This window comes from Coregonus clupeaformis, unplaced genomic scaffold (genome assembly GCF_020615455.1).
Source record: "Coregonus clupeaformis isolate EN_2021a unplaced genomic scaffold, ASM2061545v1 scaf0085, whole genome shotgun sequence".
Lineage (NCBI taxonomy): Eukaryota > Metazoa > Chordata > Actinopteri > Salmoniformes > Salmonidae > Coregonus > Coregonus clupeaformis.
In genome coordinates, this window is record NW_025533540.1 from 421,339 (window position 1) to 438,928 (window position 17,590).

The 17,590-nt window shown below is 46.0% G+C and overlaps 1 protein-coding gene and 2 long non-coding RNA genes across 3 annotated transcripts in view; all 3 read right to left on the reverse strand.

Annotated features, from left to right (window-relative positions):
* Positions 1 to 51: 51 nt before the first annotated feature.
* The window catches only part of si:dkey-284p5.3 (uncharacterized protein LOC557830 homolog), a 29,231-nt gene continuing 11,692 nt past the window's right edge, over positions 52 to 17,590 (reverse strand). The window contains exons 2-4 of the mRNA XM_041869337.2: positions 14,546 to 14,863; positions 454 to 490; positions 52 to 353 (exon numbers count right to left, since the gene is read on the reverse strand). Coding sequence (XP_041725271.2) covers positions 347 to 353; positions 454 to 490; positions 14,546 to 14,863 — 362 coding nt within the window. The 3' untranslated portion in view covers positions 52 to 346. The remainder of the gene's footprint in view (positions 354 to 453; positions 491 to 14,545; positions 14,864 to 17,590) is intronic.
* LOC123483350 lies at positions 8,626 to 9,108 on the reverse strand. The gene is made up of 4 exons (XR_006658200.1): positions 9,092 to 9,108; positions 8,864 to 8,929; positions 8,744 to 8,827; positions 8,626 to 8,641 (listed from the first exon to the last, which is right to left on the reverse strand). It is a non-coding gene; the product is annotated as an uncharacterized LOC123483350 (long non-coding RNA).
* On the reverse strand, positions 9,948 to 10,264 carry LOC123483351. The gene is made up of 3 exons (XR_006658201.1): positions 10,244 to 10,264; positions 10,064 to 10,129; positions 9,948 to 10,027 (listed from the first exon to the last, which is right to left on the reverse strand). It is a non-coding gene; the product is annotated as an uncharacterized LOC123483351 (long non-coding RNA).

Genomic DNA, 17,590 nt, shown 5'->3' on the forward strand with positions numbered 1-17,590 from the left:
AGTACGAACTCTAATCACCAGAAATTGAGATTTTAGATTCAAGCAAAAGTTAATAAGCATTTATAAGTTACTCTGAAGCAATTGTCTAATGAATGTTTTAAAAACAATGCTAATAACACAACTAAATGCACAGGAAGTACAGTATTTACAGAGGAAACAGACACAGGGATGACTGATTGATCCTGGTCACAGAGATCAGCTGGTCTGCAGCTTGGCAACAGGCAAGTACTGTGTATATATTAAACTTCTCATCCTCTCTCACTTTCAAATTAGGACATTAGGACATTAGGACATTCATGCAGATTCTTCATCCGAAACAATGGGAAGACCGGCATCATTTCCCTGACTAGGGGCTAAAATGCAAGCGAGGAAAATCATATTAGTATGGGTGGACATCCAAGAAATATGAAGCAACAAGTTCACTTTGTATTTCATGTAAAGAACCCTTCTCACCTGGTTGCAGCTGGCGTGGGTTCTGCTGTGGTCTCAGCTGCTTTTCAGGAATGAGAACAATAAAAAATTAAAATTAAAACACAAAGCAGTCAAAAACCTACATTCACTAATTGTTATGTTTTGGGGAAAAAGTGTTAAGAGGCCTGGAAAGGTAATCCTGAAATAAATCCTGAACAACAGAAGCTGCAATGTTAACGGCCCTGATAGGTCACCTGATAGGTCCCCTGATAGGTCCCCTGATAGGTCACCTGATAGGTCACCTGATAGGTCCCCTGATAGGTCCCCTGATAGGTCACCTGATAGGTCACCTGATAGGTCCCCTGATAGGTCCCTCTGCTGTGTATAGTGCCCCTAATGGCCCCTTATGTGTAGTGCACTACTTCTGATCAGGGCTCCCTAGGTTTGGTTTGGCAGGCCAAGAATCATTCTGCACCTCAGTAGAACCAGTGGTCCACTGTAAGGTCTACACCTGTTGTATTCGGCGCATGTGACAAATAAAATTTGATTTGATTTGATTTTGACATGATCTGTCACATGATCTCAGTATATATACACCTGTTCTGAAAGGCCCCAGAGTCTGCAGCACCGCTAAGCAAGGGGCACCACCAAGCAAATGGCACCATGAAGACCAAGGAGCTCTCCAAACAGGTCAGGGACAAAGTTGTGGAGAACTACAGATCAGGGTTGGGTTATAAAAAAATATCAGAAACTTTGAACATCCCACGGAGCACCATTAAATCCATTATTAAAAGATGGAAAGAATATGGCACCACAACAAACCTGCCAAGAGAGGGCCGCCCACCAAAACTCACGGACCAGGCAAGGAGGGCATTAATCAGAGGCAACAAAGAGACCAAAGATAACCCTGAAGGAGCTGCAAAGCTCCACATCGGAGATTACAGTATCTGTCCATAGGACCACTTTAAGCTGTACACTCCACAGAGCTGGGCTTTACGGAAGAGTGGCCAGAAAAAAGCCATTGCTTAAAGAAAGAAATAAGCAAATACGTTTGGTGTTCGCCAAAAGGCATGTGGGAGACTCCCCAAACATATGAAAGAAGGTACTCTGTTCAGATTAGACTAAAATTGAGCTTTTTGGAAAACGCTATGTCTGGCGCAAACCCAACACCTCTCATCACCCCGAGAACACAATCCCCACAGTGAAGCATGGTGGTGGCAGCATCATGCTGTGGGGATGTTTTTCATCGGCAGGGACTGGGAAACTGGTCAGAATTGAAGGAATGATGGATGGCGCTAAATACAGGGAAATTATTGAGGGAAACCTGTTTCAGTCTTCCAGAGATTTGAGACTGGGACGGAGGTTCACCTTCCAGCAGGACAATGACCCTAAGCATACTGCTAAAGCAACAGTCGAGTGGTTTAAGGGGAAACATTTAAATGTCTTGGAATGGCCTAGTCAAAGCCCAGACCTCAATCCAATTGAGAATCTGTGGTATGACTTAAAGATTGCTGTACACCAGCGGAACCCATCCAACTTGAAGGAGCTGGAGCAGTTTTGCCTTGAAGAATGGGCAAAAATCCCAGTGGCTAGATGTGCCAAGCTTATAGAGACATACCCCAAGAGACTTGCAGCTGTAATTGCTGCAAAAGGTGGCTCGATAAAGTATTCACTTTGGGGGAGTGAATAGTTATGCACGCTCAAGTTTTCTGTTTCAAAAATATATATATTTTGCATCTTCAAAGTGGTAGGCATGTTGTGTAAATCAAATTATACAAACCCCCAAAAAATCAATTTTAATTCCAGGTTGTAAGTTAACAAAATAGGAAAAATGCCAAGGGGGGTGAATACTTTCGCAAGCCACTGTATATAGTTGAATAGAACCAGTGGTCCAGTATATAGTTGAATAGAACCAGTGATCCAGCAAACCATATATACAGTACCAGTCAAAGGTTTGGACACACCTACTCATTCAAGGGTTTTTCTTTATTTGTAAAATGTTCTACATTGTAGAATAATAGTGAAGACATCAAAACTATGAAATAACACATATGGAATCATGTAGTAACCAAAAAAGTGTTAAACAAATCAAAATATATTTTATATTTGAGATTCTTCAATGTAGCCACCCTTTGCCTTGATGACAGCTTTGCACACTATTGGCATTCTCTCAACCAGCTTCATGAGGTAGTCACCTGGAATGCATTTCAATTCAAATCGAATCAAATCAAATCAAATCCATTTTTATTTGCCGCATGCGCCGAATACAACAGGTGCAGACATTACAGTGAAATGCTTACTTACAGCCCTTAACCAACAGTGCATTTATTTTTAACAAAAAAGTAAAAATAAAACAACAACAAAAAAAGTTTTGAGAAAAAAAGAGCAGCAGTAAAATAAAATAACGTAGCGTAAAAGGATGGGGTGGGGGGGCAGTGCAAATAGTCCGGGTAGCAATGATTAGCTGTTCAGGAGTCTTATGGCTTGGGGGTAGAAGCTGTTGAGAAGCCTTTTGGACCTAGTCTTGGCGCTCCGGTACCGTTTGCCGTGCGGTAACAGAGAGAACAGTCTATGACTAGGGTGGCTGGAGTCTTTGACAATTTTGAGGGCCTTCCTCTGACATCGCCTGGTATAGAGGTCCTGGATGGCAGGAAGCTTGGCCCCAGTGATGTACTGGGCCGTACGCACTACCCTCTGTAGTGCCTTGCGGTCGGAGGCCGAGCAGTTGCCATACCAGGCGGTGATGCAACCAGTCAGGATGCTCTCGATGGTGCAGCTGTATAACTTTTTGAGGATCTGAGGACCCATGCCACATTCTTTCAGTCTCCTGAGGGGGAATAGGCTTTGTCGTGCCCTCTTCACGACTGTCTTGGTGTGTTTCGACCATGATAGTTCGTTGGTGATATGGACACCAAGGAACTTGAAGCTCTCAACCTGTTCCACTACAGCCCCGTCGATGAGAATGGGGGCGTGTTCAGTCCTCTTTTTTTTCCTGTAGTCCACAATCATCTTATTTGTCTTGATCACGTTGAGGGAGAGGTTGTTATCCTGGCACCACACGGCCAGGTCTCTGACCTCCTCCCTATAGGCTGTCTCATCGTTGTCGGTGATCAGGCCTACCACTGTTGTGTCGTCGGCAAACTTAATGATGGTGTTGGAGTCGTGTCTGGCCATGCAGTCATGGGTGAACAGGGAGTACAGGAGGGGACTGAGCACACACCCCTGAGGGGCCCCCGTTTTGAGGATCAGCGTGGCAGATGTTTTGTTACCTACCCTTACCACCTGGGGGCGGCCCGTCAGGAAGTCCAGGATCCAGTTAGAGAGGGAGGTGTTTAGTCCCAGGGTCCTTAGCTTAGTGATGAGCTTTGAGGGCACTATGGTGTTGAACGCTGAGCTGTAGTCAATTAATAGCATTCTCACGTAGGTGTTCCTCTTGTCCAGGTGGGAAAGGGCAGTGTGGAGTGCAATAGAGATTGCATCATCTGTGGATCTGTTGGGGCGGTATGCAAATTGGAGTGGGTCTAGGGTTTCTGGGATAATGGTGTTGATGTGAGCCATGACCAGCCTTTCAAAGCACTTCATGGCTACAGACGTGAGTGCTACGGGTCGGTAGTCATTTAGGCAGGTTATCTTAGTGCCCTTGGGCACAGGGACTATGGTGGTCTGCTTGAAACATGTTGATATTACAGACTCAGTCAGGGACATGTTGAAAATGTCAGTGAAGACACTTGGTCAGCACATGCTCGGAGTACACGTCCTGGTAATCCGTCTGGCCATGCGGCCTTGTGAATGTTGACTTGCTAAAAAGTCTTACTCACATCGGCTACGGAGAGCGTGATCACATAGTCATCCGGAACAGCTGGTGCTCTCATGCATGCTTCAGTGTTGCTTGCCTCGAAGCGAGCATAGAAGTGATTTAGCTCGTCTGGTAGGCTTGTGTCACTGGGTAGCTTGCGGCTGTGCTTCCCTTTGTAGTCTGTAATAGTTTTCAAGCCCTGCCACATCCGACGAGTGTCAGAGCCGGTGTAGTACGATTCAATCTTAGTCCTGTATTGACTCTTTGCCTGTTTGATGGTTCGTCGGAGGGGATAGCAGGATTTCTTATAAGCGTCCGGGTTAGAGTCCCGCTGCTTGAAAGCGGCAGCTCTAGCCTTTAGCTCAGTGCGGATGTTGCCTGTAATCCATGGCTTCTGGTTGGGGTATGTACATATGGTCACTGTGGGGACGACGTCATCGATGCACTTATTGATGAAGCCAGTGACTGATGTGGCGTACTCCTCAATGCTATCTGAAGAATCCCGGAACATATTCCAGACTGTGCAAACAAAACAGTCCTGTAGCTTAGCATCTGGGTCATCTGACCACTTTTTTATTAACCGAGTCACTGGTGCTTCCTGCTTTAGTTTTTGCTTATAAGCAGGAATCAGGAGGATAGAGTTATGGTCAGATTTGCCAAAAGGAGGGCGAGGGAGAGCTTTGTACGCGTCTCTGTGTGTGGAGTAAATGTGGTCTAGAGTTTTTTTTTCCTCTGGTCGCACATTTAACATGCTAGTAGAAATTAGGTAGAACGGATTTCAGTTTCCCTGCATTAAAGTCCCCGGCCACTAGGAGCGCTTCCTCTGGATGAGCGTTTTCCTGTTTACTTATGGCCTTATACAGCTCATTCAGTGCAGTCTTAGTTCCAGCATTGGTTTGTGGTGGTATATAGACAGCTATGAAAAATATAGATGAAAACTCTCTTGGTAAATAGTGTGGTCTACAGCTTATCATTAGATACTCTACCTCAGGCGAGCAAAACCTTGAGACTTCCTTAGTATTAGATTTTGTGCACAAGCTGTTGTTTACAAATATACACATACCGCCACCCCATGTCGTCGTTCAGCCACGACTCGGTGAAACATAAGATATTACAGTTTTTAATATCCCGTTGGTAGGATAACCTTAATCTTAGGTCATCCAATTTATTTTCAAATGATTGAAGATTGGCTAATAGGATTGATGGGAGAGGCAGTTTACTCGCTCGCCGTCGGATCCTTACAAGGCACCCCGACCTACGTCCACGATATCTCTGTCTCTTTCTCATGTGAATGACGGGGATTTTCTCTTGTCGGGTGTCTGTAGATATCCTTCGCGTCCGACTCGTTGAAGAAAAAATCTTTGTCCAATACGAGGTGAGTAATCACTGTCCTGATATCCAGAAGCTCTTTTTGGTCATAACAGACGGTGGCAGAAACATTATGTACAGAATAAATTACAAATAACGCCAAAAAACACACATAATAGTAGAATTGGCTAGAGGGCTGTAAAACGGCAGCCATCTTCTCCGGCGCCATTATGAAGAACAGGTGTGCCTTGTTAAAAGTTCATTTGTGGAATCTATTTCCTTCTTAATGCGTTTGAGCCAATCAGTTGCGTTGTGACAAGGTAGGGGTGGTATACAGACGATAGCCCTATTTGGTAAAAGACCAAGTCCATATTATGGCAAGAACAGCTCAAATAATCAAAGAGAAACAACAGTCCATCATTACTTTAAGACATCAAGGCCAGTCAATCCGGAAAATGTCAAGAACTTTGAAAGTTTCTTCAAGTGCAGTCACAAAAACCATCAAGCGCTATGATGAAACTGGCTCTCATGAGGACCACCACAGGAAAGGAAAAACCAGAGTTACCTCTGCTGCAGAGGATACGTTCATTAGAGTTACCAGCCTCAGAAATTGCAGCCCAAATAAATGCCTCACAGAGTTCAATTAACAGACGCATCTCAACATCAACTGTTCAGAGGAGACTGTGTGAATCAGGCCTTCATGGTCGAATTGCTGCAAAGAAACCACTACTAAAGGACACCAATAATAATAAGAGACTTGCTTGTGCCAAGAAACACGAGCAATGGACATTAGACCGGTGGAAATCTGTCCTTTGGTCTGGAGTCCAAATTTGAGATTTTTGGTTCCAACCGCTGTATCTTTGTGAGACGTGGTGTGGGTGAACGGATGATCTCCGCATGTGTAGTTCCCTCCGTGAAGCATGGCGGAGGATGTGTTATGGTGTGGGGGTGCTTTGCTGGTGACACTGTCAGTGATTTATTTAGAATTCATGGCACACTTAACCAGCATGGCTACCACAGCATTCTGCAGCGATACGCCATCCCATCTGGTCTGCGCTTAGTGGGAATATCATTTGTTTTTCAACAGGACAATGACCCAACACACCTCCAGGCTGTGTAAGGGCTATTTGACCAAGGAGAGTGATGGAGTGCTGCATCAGATGACCTGGCCTCCACAATCACACCACCTCAACCCAATTGAGATGGTTTGGGATGAGTCGGACCGCAGAGTGAAGGAAAAGCAGCCAACAAGTGCTCAGCATATGTGGGAACTCCTTCAAGACTGTTGGAAAAGCATTCCAGGTGAAGCTGGTTGAGAGAATGCCAAGAGTGTGCAAAGCTGTCATCAAGGCAAAGGGTGGCTATTTGAAGAATTTCAAATATAAAATATATTTTCATTTTTTGGTTACTACATGATTCCATATGTCTTATTTCATAGTTTTGATGTCTTCACTATTATTCTACAATGTAGAAAATAGTAAAAAAAATTAAGAAAAACCCTTGAATGAGTAGGTGTGTCCAAACTTTTGACTGGTAGTGTGTATATGGTCTTTTGGACCACTGGTTCGATTCAACTATATAATGGACAACTGGTTCGATTCAACTATATACTGTACCACTGGTTCTATTCAACTATATACTGGACCACTGGTTCTATTCAACTATATACTGGACCACTGGTTCTATTCAACTATTTACTGGACCACTGGTTCTATTCAACTATATACTGGACCACTGGTTCTATTCAACTATTTACTGGACCACTGGTTCTATTCAACTATATACTGGACCACTGGTTCTATTCAACTATATACTGGACCGCTGGTTCTATTCAACTATATACTGGACCACTGGTTCTATTCAACTATATACTGGACCACTGGTTCTATTCAACTATTTACTGGACCACTGGTTCTATTCAACTATATACTGGACCACTTGTTCTATTCAACTATATACTGGACCGCTGGTTCTATTCAACTATATACTGGACCACTGGTTCTATTCAACTATATACTGGACCGCTGGTTCTATTCAACTATATACTGGACCACTGGTTCTATTCAACTATATAGTCTGCTGCCTTTTCCTTTATCAGTTATATTAATGGTCACTTTGCATTAGACAAATACACTATCGAAATGCCCAATCCATGTGACTTGGCAGTAATTTGCATTGGGACTCACTAAGTAAATTGACAGGATTAGTCATGTATTCCATCCGCATGGAACCTCTAGGGTCAGTGAGTGATCACTCTAGGGTCAGTGAGTGATCATATTAGTAACCCTGGTAACAGACATATCCCTAACCCTGGTAACAGACCTATCCCTAACCCTGGTAACAGACCTATCCCTAACCCTGGTAACAGACCTATCCCTAACCCTGGTAACAGACCTATCCCTAACCCTGGTAACAGACCTAACCCTGGTAACATACCTATCCCTAACCCTGGTAACAGACCTATCCCTAACCCTGGTAACAGACCTATCCCTAACCCTGGTAACAGACCTATCCCTAACCCTGGTAACAGACCTATCCCTAACCCTGGTAACAGACCTATCCCTAACCCTGGTAACAGACCTATCCCTAACCCTGGTAACATACCTATCCCTAACCCTGGTAACAGACCTAACCCTGGTAACAGACCTATCCCTGGTAACAGACCTATAACTAACCCTGGTAACAGACCTATCCCTAACCCTGGTAACAGACCTAACCCTGGTAACAGACCTATCCCTAACCCTGGTAACAGACCTATCCCTAACCCTGGTAACAGACCTAACCCTGGTAACAGACCTATCCCTAACCCTGGTAACAGACCTAACCCTGGTAACAGACCTATCCCTGGTAACAGACCTATCCCTGGTAACAGACCTATCCCTAACCCTGGTAACAGACCTAACCCTGGTAACAGACCTATCCCTGGTAACAGACCTATCCCTAACCCTGGTAACAGACCTAACCCTGGTAACATACCTAACCCTGGTAACAGACCTAACCCTGGTAACAGACCTAACCCTGGTAACATACCTAACCCTGGTAACAGACCTATCCCTAACCCTGGTAACAGACCTATCCCTAACCCTGGTAACATACCTATCCCTAACCCTGGTAACAGATCTATCCCTAACCCTGGTAACAGACCTAACCCTGGTAACAGACCTATAACTAACCCTGGTAACAGACCTAACCCTGGTAACAGACCTATCCCTAACCCTGGTAACAGACCTAACCCTGGTAACAGACCTAACCCTGGTAACAGACCTATAACTAACCCTGGTAACAGACCTAACCCTGGTAACAGACCTATCCCTAACCCTGGTAACAGACCTAACCCTGGTAACATACCTAACCCTGGTAACAGACCTATCCCTAACCCTGGTAACAGACCTATCCCTAACCCTGGTAACAGACCTAACCCTGGTAACAGACCTATCCCTGGTAACAGATCTATCCCTAACCCTGGTAACAGACCTAACCCTGGTAACAGACCTATAACTAACCCTGGTAACAGACCTAACCCTGGTAACAGACCTATCCCTAACCCTGGTAACAGACCTAACCCTGGTAACAGACCTATCCCTAACCCTGGTAACAGACCTATCCCTGGTAACAGACCTATAACTAACCCTGGTAACAGACCTAACCCTGGTAACATACCTAACCCTGGTAACAGACCTATAACTAACCCTGGTAACAGACCTATCCCTAACCCTGGTAACAGACCTATCCCTAACCCTGGTAACAGACCTATCCCTAACCCTGGTAACAGACCTATAACTAACCCTGGTAACATACCTATCCCTGGTAACAGACCTATCCCTAACCCTGGTAACAGACCTATCCCTAACCCTGGTAACAGACCTAACCCTGGTAACAGACCTATCCCTGGTAACAGACCTATAACTAACCCTGGTAACAGACCTAACCCTGGTAACAGACCTATCCCTAACCCTGGTAACAGACCTAACCCTGGTAACAGACCTATCCCTAACCCTGGTAACAGACCTAACCCTGGTAACAGATCTATCCCTAACCCTGGTAACAGACCTATCCCTAACCCTGGTAACAGACCTATCCCTAACCCTGGTAACAGACCTATCCCTAACCCTGGTAACAGACCTATCCCTAACCCTGGTAACAGACCTATCCCTAACCCTGGTAACATACCTAACCCTGGTAACAGACCTATAACTAACCCTGGTAACAGACCTAACCCTGGTAACATACCTATCCCTGGTAACAGACCTATCCCTGGTAACAGATCTATCCCTAACCCTGGTAACATACCTATCCCTGGTAACAGACCTATCCCTAACCCTGGTAACATACCTATCCCTAACCCTGGTAACAGATCTATCCCTAACCCTGGTAACAGACCTATCCCTGGTAACATACCTATCCCTAACCCTGGTAACATACCTATCCCTAACCCTGGTAACAGACCTAACCCTGGTAACAGACCTATAACTAACCCTGGTAACAGACCTAACCCTGGTAACATACCTATCCCTGGTAACAGACCTATAACTAACCCTGGTAACAGACCTAACCCTGGTAACAGACCTATCCCTAACCCTGGTAACAGACCTATCCCTAACCCTGGTAACAGACCTATCCCTGGTAACAGACCTAACCCTAACCCTGGTAACAGACCTATCCCTAACCCTGGTAACAGACCTAACCCTAACCCTGGTAACAGACCTAACCCTAACCCTGGTAACAGACCTATCCCTAACCCTGGTAACAGACCTAACCCTAACCCTGGTAACAGTCAGAGTAATGAGACAGCAGAACAGGGGAAGGTCTACAGAGAGCAGGACAGGAACATTCACCTGCGCTCCTAGCTAGCTGTGTTCAGGGGGTCACTGAGCGCTCCTAGCTAGCTGTGTTCAGGGGGTCACTGAGCGCTCCCAGCTAGCTGTGTTCAGGGGGTCACTGTGCGCTCCTAGCTAGCTGTGTTCAGGGGGTCACTGAGCGCTCCTAGCTAGCTGTGTTCAGGGGGTCACTGAGCGCTCCCAGCTAGCTGTGTTCAGGGGGTCACTGAGCGCTCCCAGCTAGCTGTGTTCAGGGGGTCACTGAGCAGTACAGTAGGCCAGGTTACTGTTGATCTGTGGGAGTAAATTAACATTGTTTACTTGGTTCTGTCAATGGGACAATAATGAGGGTCATTACCATTTGTCATTGGATTAATACTGTAAGGGACGGTTTTTCAGTCAGACACAGGTTAAGCCTAAAGTCTCTGACTAAAAAGCTTTTTCAACTGAGATGATGTTTTTATATACAGGATTAGGCTTAATCTGTGTCAGGGGAAACTAGCCTGATGTGTTTTTACATACTGTAGCTATTCCATCCTTATCAAAATGGTCACGCATTCACAACTGATCCATTTCCATCCTGTCACAGGCCTCTTGTGTGCTGTGAGCAGATATGAGGACACAGGAGAAAGGTGTGTCATTTGCATTGAAAATAGAGGAAGATGATCATGTTGGTTTTGAACAGGTCACTTTGGCTGCGTTTACACAGGCAGTCCAATTCTGATATTTTGCCCAATTTTTGGCAAAAGAGCTGATCAGATTGGTCAAAAGACCAATTAGTGGAAACATATCCGAATTGGGCTGCCTGTGTAAACGCAGCCTCTGTCTGTCTGTCTGTGCCTACAGTCTGACTGTCTGTCTGTCTGTGCCTACAGTCTGACTGTCTGTCTGTGCCTACAGTCTGACTGTCTGTCTGTGCCTACAGTCTGTCTGTCTGTGCCTACAGTCTGTCTGTCTGTGCCTACAGTCTGTCTGTCTGTGCCTACAGTCTGACTGTCTGTCTGTGCCTACAGTCTGTCTGTCTGTGCCTACAGTCTGTCTGTCTGTGCCTACAGTCTGTCTGTCTGTGCCTACAGTCTGACTGTCTGTCTGTCTGTGCCTACAGTCTGACTGTCTGTCTGTGCCTACAGTCTGACTGTCTGTCTGTGCCTACAGTCTGACTGTCTGTCTGTGCCTACAGTCTGTCTGTCTGTGCCTACAGTCTGACTGTCTGTCTGTCTGTGCCTACAGTCTGACTGTCTGTCTGTGCCTACAGTCTGTCTGTATGTCTGTCTGTCTGTTTGTCTGTCTGTCTGTCTGTGCCTACAGTCTGACTGTCTGTCTGTGCCTACAGTCTGACTGTCTGTCTGTATCTACAGTCTGACTGTCTGTCTGTGCCTACAGTCTGACTGTCTGTCTGTTTGTGCATACAGTCTGACTGTCTGTCTGTGCCTACAGTATGTCTGTCTGTGCCTACAGTCTGACTGTCTGTCTGTATCTACAGTCTGACTGTCTGTCTGTGCCTACAGTCTGACTGTCTGTCTGTCTGTGCCTACAGTCTGACTGTCTGTCTGTGCCTACAGTATGTCTGTCTGTGCCTACAGTCTGACTGACTGTCTGTCTGTCTGTCTGTGCCTACAGTCTGACTGTCTGTCTGTGCCTACAGTCTGACTGTCTGTCTGTGCCTACAGTCTGTCTGTCTGTGCCTACAGTCTGTCTGTCTGTCTGTCTGTCTGTGCCTACAGTCTGTCTGTCTGTCTGTCTGTGCCTACAGTCTGACTGTCTGTCTGTGCCTACAGTCTGACTGTCTGTCTGTGCCTACAGTCTGACTGTCTGTCTGTGCCTACAGTCTGACTGTCTGTCTGTGCCTACAGTCTGACTGTCTGTCTGTGCCTACAGTCTGACTGTCTGTCTGTGCCTACAGTCTGACTGTCTGTCTGTGCCTACAGTATGTCTGTCTGTCTGTGCCTACAGTCTGACTGTCTGTCTGTCTGTGCCTACAGTCTGTCTGTCTGTCTGTCTGTCTGTGCCTACAGTCTGTCTGTCTGTCTGTGCCTACAGTCTGAATGTATGTCTGTCTGTGCCTACAGTCTGACTGTCTGTCTGTGCCTACAGTCTGTCTGTCTGTGCCTACAGTCTGTCTGTCTGTCTGTGCCTACAGTCTGTCTGTCTGTCTGTGCCTACAGTCTGACTGTCTGTCTGTGCCTACAGTCTGACTGTCTGTCTGTGCCTACAGTCTGACTGTCTGTCTGTGCCTACAGTCTGACTGTCTGTCTGTGCCTACAGTCTGACTGTCTGTCTGTGCCTACAGTCTGACTGTCTGTCTGTGCCTACAGTCTGACTGTCTGTCTGTGCCTACAGTCTGACTGTCTGTCTGTGCCTACAGTCTGACTGTCTGTCTGTCTGTGCCTACAGTCTGACTGTCTGTCTGTCTGTCTGTGCCTACAGTCTGTCTGTCTGTCTGTGCCTACAGTCTGAATGTCTGTCTGTCTGTGCCTACAGTCTGAATGTCTGTCTGTCTGTGCCTACAGTCTGACTGTCTGTCTGTGCCTACAGTCTGACTGTCTGTCTGTCTGTGCCTACAGTCTGACTGTCTGTCTGTGCCTACAGTCTGAATGTCTGTCTGTCTGTGCCTACAGTCTGACTGTCTGTCTGTGCCTACAGTCTGACTGTCTGTCTGTGCCTACAGTCTGACTGTCTGTCTGCCTGTGCCTACAGTCTGTCTGTCTGTGCCTACAGTCTGACTGTCTGTCTGTCTGTGCCTACAGTCTGACTGTCTGTCTGTGCCTACAGTCTGACTGTCTGTCTGTGCCTACAGTCTGACTGTCTGTCTGTGCCTACAGTCTGTCTGTCTGTGCCTACAGTCTGACTGTCTGTCTGTGCCTACAGTCTGTCTGTCTGTGCCTACAGTCTGACTGTCTGTCTGTCTGTGCCTACAGTCTGACTGTCTGTCTGTGCCTACAGTCTGTCTGTCTGTCTGTCTGTCTGTGCCTACAGTCTGACTGTCTGTCTGTGCCTACAGTCTGACTGTCTGTCTGTATCTACAGTCTGACTGTCTGTTTGTGCCTACAGTCTGACTGTCTGTCTGTCTGTGCCTACAGTCTGACTGTCTGTCTGTGCCTACAGTATGTCTGTCTGTGCCTACAGTCTGACTGTCTGTCTGTGCCTACAGTCTGACTGTCTGTCTGTGCCTACAGTCTGTCTGTCTGTGCCTACAGTCTGTCTGTCTGTGCCTACAGTCTGTCTGTCTGTCTGTCTGTGCCTACAGTCTGACTGTCTGTCTGTGCCTACAGTCTGACTGTCTGTCTGTGCCTGCAGTCTGACTGTCTGTCTGTGCCTACAGTCTGACTGTCTGTCTGTCTGTGCCTACAGTCTGACTGTCTGTCTGTCTGTGCCTACAGTCTGACTGTCTGTCTGTGCCTACAGTCTGACTGTCTGTCTGTGCCTACAGTCTGACTGTCTGTCTGTGCCTACAGTATGTCTGTCTGTCTGTGCCTACAGTCTGACTGTCTGTCTGTCTGTGCCTACAGTCTGTCTGTCTGTCTGTCTGTGCCTACAGTCTGTCTGTCTGTCTGTGCCTACAGTCTGAATGTCTGTCTGTCTGTGCCTACAGTCTGACTGTCTGTCTGTGCCTACAGTCTGACTGTCTGTCTGTGCCTACAGTCTGACTGTCTGTCTGTGCCTACAGTATGTCTGTCTGTCTGTGCCTACAGTCTGACTGTCTGTCTGTCTGTGCCTACAGTCTGTCTGTCTGTCTGTCTGTCTGTCTGTGCCTACAGTCTGTCTGACAGTCTGTCTGTCTGTGCCTACAGTCTGACTGTCTGTCTGTGCCTACAGTCTGTCTGTCTGTGCCTACAGTCTGACTGTCTGTCTGTCTGTGCCTACAGTCTGACTGTCTGTCTGTCTGTCTGTCTGTGCCTACAGTCTGTCTGTCTGTGCCTACAGTCTGTCTGTCTGTCTGTCTGTGCCTACAGTCTGACTGTCTGTCTGTGCCTACAGTCTGACTGTCTGTCCGTGCCTACAGTCTGACTGTCTGTCTGTGCCTACAGTCTGACTGTCTGTCTGTCTGTGCCTACAGTCTGTCTGTCTGTCTGTGCCTACAGTCTGACTGTCTGTCTGTGCCTACAGTCTGACTGTCTGTCTGTGCCTACAGTATGTCTGTCTGTCTGTCTGTCTGTCTGTCTGTCTGTGCCTACAGTCTGTCTGTCTGTCTGTCTGTGCCTACAGTACGTACCTGGGTCCTGGGCTGCAGGGGGAGGCTCTGGAGAGCTGGCTGGCTGCTCGGGGGAAGTGGATGCTGCAGGAGCTGGGGATGGGGCTGTGGTGTCTCCTGGGGCCTGGGCTGCAGGGGCTGGGGATGGGGCTGTGGTGTCTCCTGGGGCCTGGGCTGCAGGGGCTGGGGATGGGGCTGTGGTGTCTGCTGGGGCCTCCGCTTGGGCTGCAGCCGGAGCAGACTGGTCCTCCCATCCTGTGGTGGTAGCTGCTACGGCCACTGTGTGATCTGGGATGGTCTCACTGTCCTCCACAACCGTACCGTTCTCATCAGCCGCCCCTGGCAGTGGAACACAGAACATCAGCCACATGCTGGGAGATGATTTATATAGCCCTTTTAACAACAACACAAAGTGCTTTACAGTCATTTACATCAACTGAAATATTAAATGTTTGATGGACAAGCTATCATATTTCCTGAGAAATGTCCTCATCACATCTGTTACAACAATAGAAAATAGTGGTCCCTCCCCTCTACCTTACTGTGAGAAGTAGGTAATTCTATAGTTCAGGCAGCCAGCAGTGTTAGAACAGTGTGTGATGGACAGGGCTTCAGGTCATGATTAAATAGCCGTGAAACTGGCAAACAATGCTTCAACTCGTAGCAACGCCACACAATCACAGCTCTTTCTCAGGCAACAGCCCAGCTAGCGTAACAGGGTTGGTTATGTTTCCACTTGACACGGCAAAAATATGTATTTCATGTTCATGTATTCCTATTGGTTGGTTGAATTTACATATCAATAAGGTGTTATGCCATTGGTCATGCTTGCAGATAGCGGAAGATTGCAAACTTCGATTCTTCCCAGTCTGATATTGACATGCAAGCGGTAGGTCACGTTCTGAAATACTGTATTTCTATTGTCATATTTACAATGTGTACGAGGTCACCATAGTCATGTCCTGGTGTGTATCCTATATGTGTGTACAGTACCTGGTAGATATTACTGCTGGTGTGTATCCTATATGTGTGTACAGTACCTGGTAGATATTGGGGGCATGCTGGGATGCGCTTTCCTATGTTACTGCTGTAAGAGCGAGTTAGCTAGCATGCTCTAATTGTAATGGTCACATTAGCTCCCTGCTAATTCACAGTTATTTCCACGCTAACAGCTGAATCACAAATCTACAGCCATCAACATACTGTTGTCCTGCACATCTAATGTGCTTCCATGTGTCTATCGTCAGAATAAACACCAATCAGCTGGGATCGCTGGCTGGTCAGTCCTTTCTGTAAAAACACAACGCAAGAGATTTACAAAGTACGACCACATCTGTTACAGTCCCACATTTGGTTCCTTGGAAGTTGTGGGAACGAAGCCATACGTTTCCTGACCGTTTCTTATTTTTGGTTAACTGTTTTGAACTCTAAGCACAGATAGGACACTTGGACATGTATTTCCTCAGCACAGATAGGACACTTGGACATGTATTTCCTCAGGCATTTTATTGTGTTTGTGAGATTTGAAGCTATAATCTTCTATTCTCTATCCATGGATTTAAAAAATATATTTATTTAACCAGGTAAGCCAGTTGAGAACAAGTGGAATTAGTCCACTGCACCACCAGGATGGAGTTAGCATGCTACATTTCTTCACACATACAAAGCTGTTCATTTTAGTCTATTCAAACTGACCCAATTTCAAAGGAAAGAAGCCCTCATTAAGATCAGGTCTGGCCAATTAGTGGGCGCGGCCAACACACCTGAGCACACTTCACAATATAGAGGATAGAGAGAGTTTTGTTGACGCTGAGAACGGAATGTACTGTATATGTTTTTAAATAACATTCGTAGAACGTTCTCTGAATGTTACTAAAGTTTTTCATGGAAAGTTTTCTTAACGTTCTCGGAACAATTTGAGAACATGACTTTAAATAGATGAGGAAACCTGTAGGTGACATTATGCTGAAGTACTGAAATTGTTGCTTCTTAACGTTCTCTGAACTATTTGAGAACATTCCCAATGTCAAACCAGTTGGAGAACGTTCCTAGAACATTCCCAAAATGTAAATGAAATGTAACCATGTTTGAACTTTTAGGAAACATTCTGTTAAAGTAATGAAACACCAAGAAAACTATCCTGCACCATTCCCAGAAAGTAATGGGAGGGTTGTCTGTAAAATAACCGTAGGACAACCACACTCTCACCAAGCTGTAAGAATCATATGGTTCTCAGAACGTTATGAGCTAGCTGGGAGTCAGGGATCTATGGTGATGGAAGTCAAACTCAAACAAACAAGGGGAAGACAACTGGTCGGGTTGTGACAGAGCTTCATTATTTAACTACCTGAGAATCCTAGCTAGGATTACTAAGGTTAAGTCCCAAATTGCACTTTTGGTCAAAACAAGTGCACTATATAGGGAATAGGGTGTAATTTGGGACTTGACCTTAACATTAGTCCCCTGTAGCTCAGTTGGTAGAGCGTGGCGCTTGCAACGCCAGGGTTGTGGGTTCGTTTCCCACGGGGGGCCAGTATGAAAATGTATGCACTCACTAACTGTAAGTCGCTCTGGATAAGAGCGTCTGCTAAATGACTAAAATGTAAAATGTAACCTAAGGCTCTTCACTAGAGTCAGACCCTTCCCAGCTAACAACAAACGTTCCCACAAGTTTAGAGAACGTTCCCTTTAAGAGTCTCATTAGGTCATCGTTTCCATAGGAATGTTCCCGTGATGTGCGAGGAATGTTTCCAAGAGACCATTCCCTTAATGTCAAATAGAACTTATCCAGAACGTGGTTCACATGTTCTTAGAACTTAAGAGATGCAAGAACAGTAATATGTCCAGTCTTCTGTAGGTTAGGAAGATATTCCATCAATGACCCACTAAACGTACACAGAACATGGTTGCCATGTTCTCAGAACATAAGATATTAATGTTCTAGACACGTTAAATGAGAACGTTGCAGGAACATTCATGTGTCAGAACAGAACATTGTAACTACGTTCTAGACAAGTTTTGTTTGACATTAAGGGAATATTCTCCTGACTTTAACACCAAAACATG